Below are 16894 nucleotides of genomic sequence, written 5' to 3'. Positions count from 1 at the left end.
GATGCAAGGAGCAACAATGAGAGTGTTGTGTGCTAGAATTAGAATTAGAGCTAGAATGTTGTGTGCTGGAACAAAAAGGCAATTTAAGCATACGAGCATTGACTTATTAATGATCTGACTTATATTGTATTGAAGCAAGTAAGCTCGTGTGATGGTATTAGGGTATGCTCACTTATGTGCTTAGATCATACTTGATAAATTACGTGTGAGATAATAGAATCGATCACTTACCTTATGGATTTAAGTATTGTAAGAAAAAAGCGACCTTATAGAGACTTTCGCTTTTTTGTTTTTTTCCAACTTTTAAATATATTGTTTCAAAGCAGGTGCCAGGGACACTCTCTCAACACAAGATATTACTCGAAAAATTATCATGTGTCAATAATAATGCCTTCAATTGCTATCATTGAGTAACTTTTTGTTTTAAAAAATTATAATTTTTAAATTTTTACTTTAAAATTACCTTATATAATATTCGAAGTACACTAAAGTGCAATACACAAATTTGGCCGTATTTAAGCCATTGACATGTATCCTCTATCAATCAAAGGCGCACTTTTTTAATATACTTCTTGGTTTTTATGCTATTTTAAGTAAAATTTAAAAATCATTAATTTATCAAGTACATGATTTTTTTTTCTCAAAAGTTTTATATGCTGGATAAACGTTCTCGTTAGTTGATCTTCATTCTATTTCTTCAAAATTCATAAATCTGTCTTGGTAAGCTCCTCTTGATGTTTCTCTCTAGTTTTGGAAGTGATCGCTTTTGCAACTCTTGATTTCATAGTGCTTAAAAGTGTTCATCCAATCACAATTGTGTTTTGGTAGCTTTGTATGAGCTAGGTTTGTGTGAGAATGGAAAATTTGCACAATTGTGAGAGAATAGTAGAATAAACACATCTTTATTTATTTATATTTTTTGCAAAAAACTACAATAATTTGTTTCATTTTCACAACACGTTAAATCATGTTCACAACATTCACGTTCACGTTCACGCATCATCAATTCACATTCATGCCACCTTAGTTTGTTCATTCCATGCCCTTTGCCTTTACTTTACAATACAGTTCTCATCCAAGTTCATGTTCACACCTCACTAAAGATTCAAATCTCTTGGGAAAAATGAGTGTGTGCAAAAGAGACAGACCAGCCATTGGTTAGAGTAGATAGATAGGTTCACAAGAAGAGAATAGTAAGGCAAGTAAAATATGTAATTATCTTAAGTCTTGTCTGACCTACTATAGCAATAATTGCATACGTATATCATCTTTCTTGGGTTGAATCAACACTAACTTTCTTTACAAAGTACATTGCTATTCCTTCTCGATGGTAAGTCAAACAATGCTCCCATTTTTCGAATATTCCTTCACCTAGGCTTTTCCCACTGTATTTTCAAAAAGCTCACGTTCTTATTTTGATTTTCAACTTATTTTTTATAATAATCATATAAATATACTAGACACACCTTAAAAGAAAAGCATTCCAATCGCTTAAATTTTCACTTCAATTATTTGAAATGTAAACAAGGCAAAGATGTATCTAGCCTTTTAAGATGTAAACAACAATTATAAATATGCGCGTGCTTGAGTTGTGCCTAAATGAGAGAGAGAGAGAGAAAGAAAGAAAGAAAGAAAGATTTTATTAACGTCTTCCAAAAGACCGAACTTGACCTATGAGACAAATCAGTGTACCTGTATGGGGTATACTCTGTCATCCCAACAAAATGAAAAAGTACTGAACTAAAAAGCTGAATCTGGGTGTGCAATAAGTACAATGAGTGGTGAAGGGGATGGAGCTCTACTACTAGGAGAATGCAAAGCTATATGCATGGAGTATACAATCATGATATGCAACCTAGCTAGATCCATCCTGTACCATACTGAGGGTATAAAATGGTATACATCAATGAAGGGGGTGTCCACAGCTCCCTGAAGAACATGCTTGGATGTACTCTGAAGCGAGCCAATCGCTCCGCACCCTCTCTGTGAAACTGAGCTCTGATCTCTGTCATCTCTCTGGTATAGGCGTGGTGTCCGAAAGCCAGGTGTCCTCTGTCTCCTGCGGGCTCTGAGTGTCTCTGCTCTCGGGAGAGTAATTCCCTGCCGTGTAGGAGCTAGGAGTGGGATAGATCTCTGAAAAAATGTAGTAATCTGCGTCTGTCGTCCCCCCTCTAGAGCTGTCTGAGCCTATAATGATGTCTCTGTGGCGCTGTATGTCTAGAATGAATCTCCCCAGTATGCGCTGGTCTGCTGCCTCAAAGATCTGGCGTAGGGAATGTGACTCTCTGAATAAAATGGGATATCTCTCTCTGATGGCTGTATATGCTCTGCATCTGCATACATTATGCTCCTCACTCTCCACCTCCTCTCTACACAATCTGCATACCCTCTCCTCTCGAGGGATCCGTGCTGCTCTGCTAGTCTCAATCTCCAATCGGTGTGATGAAACTCTAAGCTGACCAATAGCCACTCGGGAGCCGTGTGGTAAAAAGCCCTCCATGTATCTATAAATCCATCATCAGTGATACTCATGAAGTGATCTCTGTAGTATAGCATCTTCGGTGGAAGAGGCTGTGTAGGCGATATCCATGTCTCTCGTGTATAGAGCTGCCATCGATCCTGTCTCAATACTCTGTTCCTCTCACTATGAGAGACGGATATGTGGTGCATCCCTGTCATACTGGAATGGTGGTAGATGATCCATGTCTAGGCCATGCTGTGAGAACCAATGTGTGACCTGTGCATACCATGATCCTCTGTCTCCTGCCTCAGCCAGCTATCTACATGTCTCAAAAGCTCTATATGACAATCTGTCCTGTGGCATCTCTCTGAATAGCAGACATATAGTCTGAAATATGGCCTCTACCATCATAGGAGGCGTAGCAAACTCTGCTCGGATAGTATCATGAGGTACTGACGGTTTGCTGCGTATCATGTGTGCCATCATGAGGGCCTGTGGTCTCTCTATCTATGTCCACCAATGGGTAGCAAGGCCTGGCGCCCATACCGCTGCTCCATACATCAATGCCGGTGTGACTAATGTGTCAAATAGCCACCCCTTCGTCCGGGTGGCACTGTCTCTCTAGCATAGCCAATGCTGCGTATCCCCGTGTCAATCTAGCTCTGGCTGCTGAACCCATGGTGAAGCGTGTGGCTGCTTGCTGCAGAGAAGGTAACCCCTAGGTACACGTATGATGTTACCACCTCCACCTAAAGAACATATGAAAAAAATGCATGTGTTTGAGTTGCACATAAATGAATGAGAGAGAGAGAGAGAGAGAGAGAGAGAGAGAGAGCTTTCCATTTAGAAATGAATGGTTAGCTTTCAACCATTACTTTCCGCCTTGACTTAGAAGTTCATTTTATCACTATGGCACACCATCCATGTGTGCAACCCATATGACACACCTTAGCTACACCTTCACAATCATGGTCAAATTGAACGCTTATCTTGCCACTACGGCCTACCAAGGCACTGCAACAACAATGGTAAACCATACTACTATCAAGACAACAAATAATTGTAGCCACCAGTACAGTGAATCTGCTACTTAATGTCAAAGGTTCACAATCAATGGAAACATTAAAGAGCCATACCTGCCATGCCAAATGCTTCACAAACTTGATTACCATTCAGAAGCATACTTACTCCAATTCAACTGCTATGTACACGACACATTTTTTGTTGGTGTCTATGTGCACGGGCAGTGTGTGTGTGTGTGTGTGTGTGTGCGCGCGCTTGCGCACCCGCATGTGTAACACAGAGAGAGAGAGAGAGAGAAAAGACGTGCTGTGGTTCTATGCCGTGTCCAAATTTCAAGACACGGCTCACAGAATCTGTACGTCCACGCATTGACCTGGTGGGTTTCTCACAGAATCTGTACGTCCATACATTGACCTGGTGGGTTTCTCCAATCCCAAAAAAAAAAAGAAAAAAACATTCCTTAAACCTACTGAACTGCATCTAAGCAAAGTTATGACTTTGACACATTTTGAACACGCTCACTTATATAATCAATTTTCATCTCCATTACATTCGTAACAACTTTAACTCCATTGCCCCCTTATTTGCAAGTGTTATAATGAGGTTTCTAATTTTTTTGACATCGTGAAGACCAGCACAATATATATTCACTATAGTGAATACGAAAAGAATCCATGCAGGAGGGGCACATTCAATAATTAATATGTTTTTTAATTTAATCTGAAATTAAGAATATCAAACACCAATTGTTTCAAAGGAGCGAGGGCTTGCTACTATAGTAGAGCTTGAATCTCTGCCGTGCATATGCCAAATAATCAAAGTCGATGTTCGAGAAAGTTGACTGCACAGCATTTTAGAGTCTGTTAAACCTTGATTCATATCCCCTCTTTTGATGCTTAAATAATGACACAACAGCAAAAAGACAACTTACAGAAAGGATCCCCCACAGTCCCCAGTGAATATGGCTGGCAAGTGTGTAGCGTTCAACCTCCTCTATGAGTTCCTCCCTTTCAGGCAGAGCTGTACTAACACTACCTGAAGCCTTCAGGTATGCTTCAATAAATCGAGAACGCTCCTCAAAGTCTGCAGAATCAGGAAATTAAAGAGCCTGAGAAAGGAACACAAAATGCTGAATGTGATTCTACTAGTAAGGATTTAAAGATGCTTATAAAACATGGAGGCCATAACAGCACACTACTGCTAAAGGGTGTCAATATAAAACCTACATTGTGTAGGGAAGATATAGTGTGTAGTGGATCATTTAATCAAAGATTGTCCATACAAATCAATCGGCGAAGCTTCAACTTTCACCAATCTGCGGCTCCAATAAGGCTTTGTATGTGTGCAGCCTAGCCTGGAAAAGTACCTGGTCGAGTGACGGCCCCGTTACTTACTTTCAGCCTCTAAATCAAGTCGAAGAAGAAGGGTAAAGCAAGTGGGCAGGCGTGAATCTATATGGTCAAAATTTAGGCCAGACGAGAGCTCAACCCTTGTGGAAACAGCAAGTAATATCCCGCGTAAACCAGCTCCTCCCAAAGAAAAGAAGCCCATTGACTATGCTAACCTTCCTAAGAAGCTCAAAGAGTACCCCAACCCCATGTTGGAGAAAGAGTGAATGAAACAAGCCCAGCAGCTTGCGAGGAAGGCGTAGGCATGCCCTTGGTGGCAGTTTGTAATCCACTTACTACCAGGTCGTTGAGGCATATACCTACATGGGAAAAAAAAAACAGATGAATTTGGTTTGAGGCCGGGCTGAGAATAGAGGCAGTGCAGGTGATTGCAAGGAGGTGATATTCAAGTTTGCCAGAATATAGGCAGTGCAGGTGATTGCAAGGAGGCGATATTCAAGTTTGCCAGAATATATACTACTGCTGGAAAACTTGGTATTTGCAATGGTCATCAAAGGTAAACCCCCAGTTTAGTAAATAATTCAATCTCTAGCAAGGGAGAAGTTGAAAATGAAAATGGAGATATCCATCCTTCAACTCACTCACTGAAAGCATTTCATCCCATGCACGTGAAGGAGGGAGAATGTGCAGTCCTCCAATAGTTCAACTGAGACTTTTATGTCTTATTAAAATAAATCACATTCTTGTCTACCAGGTGTTCGTTGTAATCTGAGCCCATCCCACACATGGGCCACATGAACTTCAACGAGACCTTATCTATACCTAAGGCTATTACCGTGCAGGTGATGCTTTCAGTTGCAGCCCATTTTGGTTGGTCAAAACTCTACATGGCAGATGGATGTGCAGTCTAACTTTCTTAAGGCAAACTTGAAAGAGGACGTATACATGCAGCAACCCAAAGGCATTCAGGTGAAAGGGAATACTGCTTTAGAAACCTCTTATTAAACCATAGTTGTATGGGATGGAAACAGTAGATGTTTGCACAATGGAAACAACTAGGAAACGGCATTAACATCACATGGTATATATGAAAAGTAAAAATATTTTTTAAAAAATAGAAATGACGAAAAAGTCGAATGAAATAAAGGAGAAACTTGGGGTAGATCAGAAGATAGTGAGGAAATGGGGGGGGGGGGGGGGGGTGTGTGTTTTTTTGGGTGGGGGGGGGGGGGGGGGGGGGGGGGGGGGTGGGGGGTATCTTACAGGGAGACTAGGAAACTAGAAACACAAATGGAAACGAAAACGCTAATGGAAACAGGGACTCTAGAGAAATAGTGTTCCTGTGTTTCAGCTTGGAAATGGCCGTTTCCAACACTTGCAGTGAATAAAGAGTACAACAGACTCAAGTGTGTGTTGCAGAATGGAGATATTTTGGCTAAAGTCATTCTCTACGTCAACAATCTATCATTAATGGGAATGATCATGCATAAACCATAAAAGAGTGTCACTCCATTTTCTTTAAACATTGATTGCTCATAGTAAACATTGATCTGGTCCTCACTACAAAACCATACCTGGATACTTTGAGATGTCCAGCACATGAGATGTCTCTGTGTGATAGTTTGCAGTCATCTCACAAAAATGATTGGCAATATCAAAAGCTACCGGATTGAAGCTTGCATACTCATAGTCCTACACCACAACACAATCCCCAAAAAAAAAACCTTTGACATCATGGTGTAAGTTGAAACCAGAATATTATTGATCAAAGAAAACTAATTATGTGAATAAAATGTTTTCTGGTTGGCCAATCCCTGCCATACAATTTGTGGTACATTGGGATCCATATTAATGTGTGTGCATGATTGCATTATACCAGAAACAAATCTACAACAATATAGAACTTGTTCTATGTAGACAACAGAAAAATTATTACAATCACTACTAGTCAACCCAAATCTCTCCTACAGGGCTCCTCCCATTTTCTCCCCTTTTTTTTTTTCTGACTTGCCTTAGGCCCAAGATCCTCACGTAGTTAGCGTTTTTCAGTGCCCGTAGGTGCCCACCCATAGGTGCTTTTTATCCTCCCATAGGCAATGCCGCCTAGGAAGCACCTTGTGGGGTTTTGAACCCAGGACCTCCTGGTCGTAAGCAAACACCTTCACCACTTGGGCTATCACTTGTCACAAGATGGGGAACGCGGAACAATAATATAATAGACCAACACTTCAAATACCAGACAGAGCATGGAAACACAATGGAAGAACCATAAACAATACAATATAAATACACCGCACTGAGCCGGAACGACCGGCCCCCCATAAGAACTTTATTGAGATAGAAGCTTTTAAAACACAAAGAGGTGCAGGTGCATATAGTACCGGATTTTCCACAAAGCATCAGCACATCTCTTGCCTAGATCTCAGTCTAGAGCCAAGACACAAACATAGCTCCAGAAAGCCATCCGATAGACTGTCTCAAAACAGTCCCATAATGTCACCACTTCTCTGGCAGACGTCTGGAATGATGTCATGATTGAATACATGTGGAAGGGCTCCATGGAAGGATTGGTATCCTGGTGTGAGTTCCTGGCATGATTTATGAACTCATAGAACAATATGTAAAGCATGGGGACAGTTGAGGGATCAGCCTGCACTCTTTTTGTTTGATGATGCATCCACAGATAATTTCATTTCGGTACAGATGGCTGCTGCCATAGGCTTGGATGTATCAGATTTTGGGACTCAAATGAATGCAGATCCCGCTTTTGAGGGTAAAGGAGTTGATGTAACGCTGATCTTTGGCAAACTCCGAATTCATATACAGGGATATCTTGATCATGAGAGTTTCTTAGTTGCTCCTCTCAGAGGATGTGATGTTTTGTTGGGGATGCCTTGGCATGCTCGTATGGAGCCCAAGAAGGACTGTAAGTCCAAGAAAATCAGCTTTGTTCATAGAGGTAGAGAGCTTGTTATAGAAGCTGGTACTCTAGGTGGTACCATACCTATTGTAAGTCATGTGCAGGTTTCCAAAATAATGAAGAAGTCAGCTTGTTCTTACTTGGTTTTTGTACAAGAACAATCTGAACATGAGAATGTAAATGTAGATCATCTAACTCGAGAGCGCATAGACTTTTTGCGTGGTTATGGTGATTGTTTCAGGGATGCATTACCAGGAGAGTTGCCACCTGAGCGTCCCGAGGATCATCGTATTGATGTGATACCTGGGAGTACGCCCCCGAATAGATCTCCAGGGTGAGTGCAAGTCAGCAAGAAGAGATTATGGCGCACGTTAATGACTTGCTTGAGAAAGGGTTGACACCCTAGTTCATCTCCTTATTGCTCACACGTGTTGCTGGTGCAAAAGAAAGACGGGACGTAACAAGGTGACGATAAAGAACAACTTTCCGATACCACGTATCGATGATATCTTGGATAGGTTGGAGGGTGCAGCATGTTTTAGCCGCATCGATCTTAAGAGTGGATATCATGAGATATGGGTGGCCCCTCAAGATATTCACAAAACTGCCCTTCGTACGCAGTTTGGGCTTTATGAGTTTCTTTGATGAGATCATTGTGTCCTCTAAAGATGAGAGCTGTGTGGGAGAAACAGGAATTAGGGTTTAGAGATTCATGTGAGAGACATACACAGAGAAGCACAAGGAAGAGAGAGAGAGAGAGAGTTGTGGAGATAAGTCAACTCATGAAGATATGAGTGTGTGACTCCCCTATCACACATGTATATTGCACTAGTACACATAGTGCACTTAGTACATTAAAAGTACTAAGTGTACTATGTACTATAACTTATGGGCTTGTACACACTATAAGGGTGGGCATAGTGCCTTTACCCCAACAACCTCCCACTTAAAGGCAAAGTGCCCTTAAGTAAAGGAAAAGAAAAATCAGCATGTACATGATAATATACAAGGCCATATCAAGGCTGAAAATGGCCTCATCCAATGCCCATCAAGTGTCTGCAATGAGCAAACCGCTCCGGACGCAAACTCTTTGTCAACAGATCAGCCGGGTTGTCATCCGTATGAATCTTAACAAGCTGAATTTGCTTGTTCTCTATCACCTCTCTGATGAAGTGATACTTCACATCCACATGCTTCGTCTTTGCATGAAAAACAGGGTTCTTTGCCAACTGGATGGCACTCTGACTGTCACAATGCAACAATGGAATATCCCCTGTATAGCCCAAATCAACCACTAACCGAGATAGCCATAATGCCTCCTTGCAAGCCTCTGTGGCTGCAATATACTCGGCCTCTGTAGTAGATAAGGCTGTGCACTTCTGCATCCTGGATATCCATGACACGTCACACAGCACCTCCTGTGAATGTAAATACATAACCGGTAGTAGACTTCCGGTTATCTGGATGACCGGCATAATCCGAATCCGTGTAACCATGCACTAATGCATCCTGTTTGCCAAAACATATGCACATATCCTGTGTGCCCTTCAGGTATCTCATGACACCTTTCACTGCTTCCCAATGCTTCTTGCCAGGGTTGGCCATGTATCTAGAAACCACTCCCACTGCAAATGCAATGTCCGGCCTAGTAGCAACCATGGCATACATGAGACTGCCACAAGCTGAAGCATACGGAACCTTGGCCATATCAGCCCTGTCTCTATCTGACTGTGGGCTGTCCATAGCACTGAGTTTCACATATGGAGGCAAAGGAGTACTAGTCTTCTTCCCCCCGTCCATATTGAACCTCTGCAAGACTTTGCCAATGTATTCCTTCTGAGACAAATACAACACATGCTGATTTCTGTCCCGAAGTATCCGCATACCCAAAATGTGATTTGCATCACCCAAATCCTTCATATCAAAGGTTTGATGCAGCCTCTGCTTCAAGGTATCCATCTCCTTACGAGATTTCCCGGCAATCAACATATCATCAACATACAAGATGAGGATCAATAGAATGCCATCCAAAGCTTTCTTGGTGTATAAGCAGTGATCTATGTCACTTCTCCTGAATTTCTGTGATTTCATGAATGTATCAAATTTATGATACCATTCCCTTGGTGCCTGTTTGAGCCCATAAAGACTCTTTTTCAGCTTGCATACAAACTTCTCCTTTCCACTCACTGCATAACCCTCTGGCTGTTGCATATATATCTCCTCATGGAGATCACCGTGAAGAAAAGCAGTCTTCACATCCATCTGAATCAAGTCCAGATCATCATGTGCAACCAAAGCTAACACAGCTCTAAGTGTGGTCATTTTGACCACTGGAGAGAAGATCTCATCAAAGTCCACACCATATTCCTGCTTGAAGCCCTTCGCCACTAACCTGGCTTTGCATCAGGTGCAACTTTGAGCTTGTAAACCCACTTGCATGGCAAAACCTTCTTGCCTGCAGGCAAATACACCAACTTCCATGTTCCATTTTTGTGCAGAGAATCCATCTCTGACTTCATGGCACGCTCCCAAAGAGCCTTGTCTGTCCTCTGTAAAGCCTCCTTATAACATGAGGGCTCCCCACAGTCAGTGAGCATCAAGTAGTCAACCCCTGGAACAAACCTGTCAGGGGCTCTGGAGGGTCTTGTGGACCTCCGTACCCAATGACCATCATTTGCAGGTTGCTGTCCAGCCTGCATATCATCCATTGGTGGCTCCTGTTCCATGCCATAAGGCTGAAAAATCATGCCCGGTATCTCCTCTAACTGTGGCATATCCATAGGGATATCTTCTGCCATCTCTGGCTGTCCATTTGGACCATTTTCAGCACCATTTAAGGGCTGGTTTTCCTGCTGTAATGGCTGATTTACAGCCCTTTGTTGTTGTCCATGATGTCCATCATCCTCAAAGATGACTCTGCCAGGCTCCTGTTGCCTTGCAGGCTCCTTATACATGCATGTTTCATCAAAAATGACATCATTGCTGCGTATAATCTTTCTATTCACGGGATCCCAAAGTCTATACCCCATTTCACCTCTGTCACCATATCCTAGGAATATGCATTTGTGAGACTTAGGATCAAGTTTGGTGCGCATTTCCCTGCGTATGTGCACGTACGCAACGCAACCAAACACTCTCAAGTGCTTGTATGACGGAGGCTTCCCTGTCCATACTTCCTCTGGCACTTTCCCACCAAGCCTCGTGTTAGGTGACCTGTTTATAAGGTGAACGGCTGTCATAACAGCTTCAGCCCAAAAACCATGAGGTAATGCAGCATGTGACAACATAGAACAGACCTTCTCCTGAATGGTCCTGTTCATCCTCTCTGCTGTCCCGTTTTGTGGAGGATCATAAGGAGTAGAGAGCTCCCTCTTGATGCCTTTAGCATCACAAAAGTCCTGAAACTGTTTGGACATATACTCTCCACCATTGTCGGAACGCAAAGCCTTCAGTGTTTTGCCAGTTTGATTCTCCACATGAGCAACAAACTTCTGAAACACTGAGAATGTATCACTCTTCAAACGAAGAGGATAGACCCACACCTTGCGTGTGACATCATCAATAAAAGACACAAAGTATTTTGCTCCTCCCAAAGAAAGCTGAGGCATCTCACATACATCTGTATGCACAAGCTCTAACTGAGCATCTTTCTGTCCAAGAGCTTTCTTGTGGGGGCACTGCAATTGCCTGCCATATATACAATGCTCACAAAACTGAAAACTTGAAAACTTTAGAGAAGGCAAGTAACCCAAACGAGACAATTGCTCCATTCCTCTGACACTCATGTGTCCCAACCGGCTATGCCACATAGAAATTTCCGGCAGCTCGGTTGCATTTACATTAGCATGGTGACAAACACCTGCATGCATGAAATAAAGAGTGTCCACCTTAGAGCCTCTGGCAACAACCAGTGAGCCCTTACTAATTTTCCACTTTCCACGACCAAATGTGGTAACATAATCAGCATCATCAAGCTGTCCAGTAGAAAGCAGATTCTTCTTGATCTCAGGCACATGCCTGACATCATGGAGCATAAGCTGTGAGCCATCTGAAAACACAAGCCTCACATCACCTCTACCAAGAATCTTGCATGCATGGTTATCACCCAAATAAACCACTCCTTCATTGCCAGCAGCAGTATACCTGACAAACAAGTCTCTGCAACCTGTGACATGAAAGGAGGCACCTGAATCAATGATCCATGAGTGCATACCATGACCACCTGTAAGAAGTGAATGGGCATCAAGTGAAGACGTAAATAGGACCTCATCCTCACTGCCACCTGCATGTGACACATTGATTTCTTCAATCTTGACTCCACTTTTGTCCTTTGGCTTTACATCTTTGGCTTCATCTTTGTCTTTGTCTTTGTCTTTTCCCTTTTCCTTTTGATCATTTTTCCATTTGTAGCATTGCTTTTTAATATGTCCCTTCTTGCCACAATAATGGCATTCCAAGTCGTTTTTGGAGCGGGACTTGCTCCTTCCCCGTTCTTGGCTTTTACCCCTTCGTTGGGATCTCCCACGTGCATTCATTGCATTGGACTTTCCAACAGAGTTGTTTTTCCTGTTCATCTCCTCTTGAAGGAGAGCACCCTCAACATCTGCATATGACAGCATAGCATTCGAATTGCTAGTGGCTGTTCTGAATGTGTCCCAACTCTCTGGCAAAGTGCATAAAAGAAAAGTGGCTTTGAACTCATCGTCCATCGCCAACTTTTGATTTATAACTTGGCTGACAATACCATTAAACTCATTTAGATGGGCTGTCATAGACGCCCCTTCCTTCATCTGAAGACCTATGAGTTTCTTCAACCAATATACTTTGCTTGAGGCACTTTGTTGGGCATACAAGTCCTGCAATCTCTGCCACATTCCCCAAGCTGTCTTCTCTTCACGAATGCTGAAAAGTAATGAGTCTGACACAGACAACATGATAGTAGATCTTGCCAGCTCATCCATATCTTCCCACTCTTCAGCAGTAAGAGAAGCGAGCATTACGCCCCTTTCTTTGATAGGCTTGTGCTGCTTTTTCTGGAGCAACACATTGTAGCACTGGGTTTGCCAAATATCATAATTATGCGAGCCTTCAAGCTTCTTGATGTGAAGCAATGAAGAGCTCTCACCTGTGGTCGCCATAGCAATATGCAACCTCTCAATGCCTGACTCCCTGCAAAATGTGCAAACACTGCACCAAAAGCACACAAAGTGCTCACTGTTGTTCTCCCAAGCTTTATCTCCCACTGCGGAAGCACAAATGCAACTTTTCTCCCACTTTTTGTGATGAAAACACCAAAATCTGGTTGCTGCAGATTTTGGACAGCACCTTAAATGTGCTCTGTTGCCCTTCCAAAGTACTGTACAGCAGTACTAAGTGCTCACCAATGATGTACCAAACCTGTACCGGCAAGTACAGCAGCTGAAATTGAACCTTTTGGTCACTCAAAACAGTGTACAGCCATGCCAAAACATGCACAAAGCTGTGCCAAATCTGTACCAGCAGGTACAATAGCAATAAATGCTCTCCTGGCTGTCCAAATGAGTGAAAATCAGACTTTTACAGTCCTGTACACTGCATACAACAGTCCCGAACAGAAATTGGGCAAAAGCCCCTTGACTGCAAGCTGATTTTTGAGGATTCAAGGCATAAATGTCTTGCCTGCTGCTTTGCCAAGCTCAACAAGCATACGAACTTGAAAAGCCCCTTGATTTAAGATCAATTTCTGATCATACATGGTACATTGACGCACATGAAGGCATCCAGAGTGTTCACGATGCTTCCCCCTGGCCACATATACATCAAATACATGAAAGCCCCTTGATTTACAGGCACATTGAGTGCTTGTAAGGCATCAACACATTATCCACAGCATCAAACGCGATTGCCTGCATGCAAATCAATCAAATCGGCACAAAAGCCCCTTGATTTGCACTGCAATTTGCTGCAATTTTGCCCAAATGTGCGATTTTTCACATCATACAGCATGTATGAGTGCTTAATTGCACAATTACATCAAAAGCCCCAAATTTCAACATCCAATTTCCTGCAAATTGATCCTGATTGTGACCAATTTCCTGCAAATTGATCCTGATTGTGACCAATGTCACCCAATTTTGCCAATTTTGCTCAAAAATTGAGCAATTGGGCGCCTGTACCTGCTCAATTGATTACTGTACTTGCTCAATTGCAAATCCCAAAAAAAAATTGAGGAAAATACCTTGTAATTTTCTGATTTTTCTTCAATTTGCAGGCTGAATTTTGATTGCAGATGCTGGCAGGAGAGGGGGGCAATTCTTGCTGATGTTGCTGTAGAAAGAGTGCTGCACGATGATGATGCTGCTGCTCGTCAGGCTTCTACAGTCGTATTGAAAACGTAGGAGGTGCTTATGCGCTAGGCGTAAAGCCACGAGGCGTGTAATCTTCACGTCAGGTTCACCAACGCCTTCACCTGTTCCACCTGGCTGCTGCAGGCGTAAAGCCACGAGGCGTGCTTTCGTAGCAAGCTATCCTATGCTGTCAACCGACGCCTAGGTGTGTTACACCGTTGCCTGTGTTTCCGCCTGGGTTCGCTCCACGCTTACGCAGCCTGTTGACGCCCGCCTTGTGGACCAGCCTGTTCGCCCGCTTCGCCTAGCGAAGGTAGCCGGTTGTATTGTCGCCCAGCCTACGCTTGCATTCGACGGCTCGGGTGGCGCCTGACACGCCTGCCTTTTGTACTGCCGAAACGCTGACACGACTGCGTATGAAAAAGCGCAGAAATGGCTGCCCGACTCCTCCAGCTACGCTCGACGCCTACAAGGTTGAATGCACTGGCTTTTTATTCGCTCACGCCTGATTGCTGCCCAGCTTCTTGTTGCCGCGCCGACTGGACCTCCTCCAGCCTCACTCACTGTCGCCTATTACGCCCAGCACAGTTTTTGCACGCCTCACCACGTACAAGTGCTCCATGCCATCGCTGAGCAACCAACGCCCTTCACAAAGCTTCAAGGGCGCCCTTCTCAACACCTACAGGCTCCGAATGAACCAGGCAAACCTCCCTCTAGCTCTGATACCAGTTGTGTGGGAGAAACAGGAATTAGGGTTTAGAGATTCATGTGAGAGACATACACAGAGAAGCACAAGGGAGAGAGAGAGAGAGAGAGTTGTGGAGATAAGTCAACTCATGAAGATATGAGTGTGTGACTCCCCTATCACACATGTATATTGCACTAGTACACATAGTGCACTTAGTACATTAAAAGTACTAAGTGTACTATGTACTATAACTTATGGGCTTGTACACACTATAAGGGTGGGCATAGTGCCTTTACCCCAACAAGAGCAACATAAGGAGCATTTGGCCATAGTGTTTGAAGAGCTTCGTCCCCATAAGCTCTACATTAATGGCAAGAAGAGTGAAATTTTATTGGCTAAAATTCACTACCTTGGTCATATTGTATCCAAGGATGGAGAACGTATGGATCCGCCAAGTTGCAGGCTATAAAAGATTGGCCCGAATTGAAGAATGTACATGAGATTAGGAGTTTTCTGGGATTATGCTCATATTATCGCCGGTTTATTAAGCTCTTCGCCGAGATTGCTTCACCTTTGCATGATTTAACAAAGAAGAAAGCTACTTTTCACTGGGGTGACAAGCAAAGGAATGCCTTTCTTAAGTTGAAGGAAGCAATCATGACTGGACCGGTGTTGATCATTCCACATTTGCATAAACCCTTCTCGGTGGAATGTGATGCATGTGGGAGTTGTATTGGTGCAGTGTTGAACCAGGAAGGCCATGCAATGGCATATGAGAGCCGTCGGTTGCAACATGCCGGACTCCACTTGCACGTTTACGAGAAAGAGTTATTGGCAGTGATTCATGCTCTCACGATGTGAAAGCATTATCTTTTGGGAGCTGAATTTACCGTTGAGACTGATCATCAAAGTCTATGGTATTTTCTTACACAAACTAAGCTATCTGAGAAACATATGAGATGGGCAAACTTCCTATCTATGTTTCATTTTCAGATTTTACATACTCCTAGTAAGAAGAATGTAGTGGCCAATGCACTATCCCGAAGGCCTCAAGTAAGTGCTATTACAGTAGCCTATCATCATGACTTATCAGATATGCGAAATTCTTATCATACAAATGATTATTTTCAACATATATGGGCTGGTTTTCAGCAGGGCATAACAGCCCCGAATTACTCCGTACGTGATGGGTATTTGATGTTTTATAATCGCTTATGTGTACATAAGGATTTGAGGCAGAAAGTGATGGATGAATGCCATGCACCACCTTATGCAAGGCATAGAGGAATCCTTGCCACTACACAAGCTTTGGAGAGATACTTTTTCTAGCCAAGAATGCGTAAAGACATAGATGACTATGTGCGCCAATGCATGGTTTGCCAGAAAGTTAAGTTTGACAGGCATAAGACTCCGGGGTTGCTTCAACCGTTGCCGATTTCGAATCAGCCTTGGGAGAGTATTGCCATGGATTTTATCATAGGTCTTCCTAAGTCGCAGTAAGGGAATGATGCCATCTGGACTATTGTGGATAGGTTCAGTAAGCAGGCACATTTTATTCCGGTACGGAAGACCATAAAGCCAGAGCATATGGCAAAGATATTTATGGCACAGGTTTTCAAGCATCATGGTATGCCAAAAACGATTGTGGGGGATCAAGATCCTTGCACCACAAGTCTCTTTTGGCGAGCATTGTTTGATAACATGGGAACGAAGCTGAATTTCTCTTCTGCAGACAGATGGGCAGAGTGAGATTGCAAATTCAGCAGTGCTTGATCTTTTGAAATGCTATGTGGCTGATCGCAAATCAGATTGGGAGAAGTATTTGTCACTGGTAGAGTTTGCTTACAACAATACAGTGCATACTTCTACGGGCAAGGCGCCCTTTGAGATTGTTTATGGCAAGATTATTTTGCCACCTATCCTTCGCACGAAGGATGAGATATTTGCAGCAGATGAGTAAAAGATGGTAACTATCCGAAGCTATCTTGCAGGTATTACGGACCATTTCAAATCTTGGAAAAGACCAATGAGGTAGCTTACAGGCTAGTGTTGCCATATCATTGGCGGATTCATAATGCTTTCCATGTCAGTCTCTTGAGAGATATATTGGTCCTGAGCCGGTGGAGC

The 16894-nt window shown here is 43.0% G+C and overlaps 1 protein-coding gene across 2 annotated transcripts in view; it reads right to left on the bottom strand.

The window, feature by feature from the left end:
- Positions 1–4006: 4006 nt before the first annotated feature.
- LOC147628132 (putative choline kinase 2) overlaps positions 4007–16894 on the bottom strand; it is a 68862-nt gene continuing 55974 nt past the window's right edge. For both annotated transcript variants that reach the window (XM_086813164.1, XM_086813165.1), the window contains 3 exons: positions 6408–6525; positions 4416–4567; positions 4007–4325 (listed from right to left, as the gene is read on the bottom strand). In XM_086813164.1, coding sequence (XP_086669290.1) covers positions 4236–4325; positions 4416–4567; positions 6408–6525 — 360 coding nt within the window. In that variant the 3' untranslated portion in view covers positions 4007–4235. The remainder of the gene's footprint in view (positions 4326–4415; positions 4568–6407; positions 6526–16894) is intronic.

This window comes from Cibotium barometz, chromosome 19, assembly GCF_041138505.1.
Source record: "Cibotium barometz isolate CiBa-2024 chromosome 19, ASM4113850v1, whole genome shotgun sequence".
Classification (NCBI taxonomy): domain Eukaryota; kingdom Viridiplantae; phylum Streptophyta; class Polypodiopsida; order Cyatheales; family Cibotiaceae; genus Cibotium; species Cibotium barometz.
The sequence above is the reverse complement of the archived record's forward strand: the minus strand, read 5'-3'. Positions and strand labels throughout refer to the sequence as shown.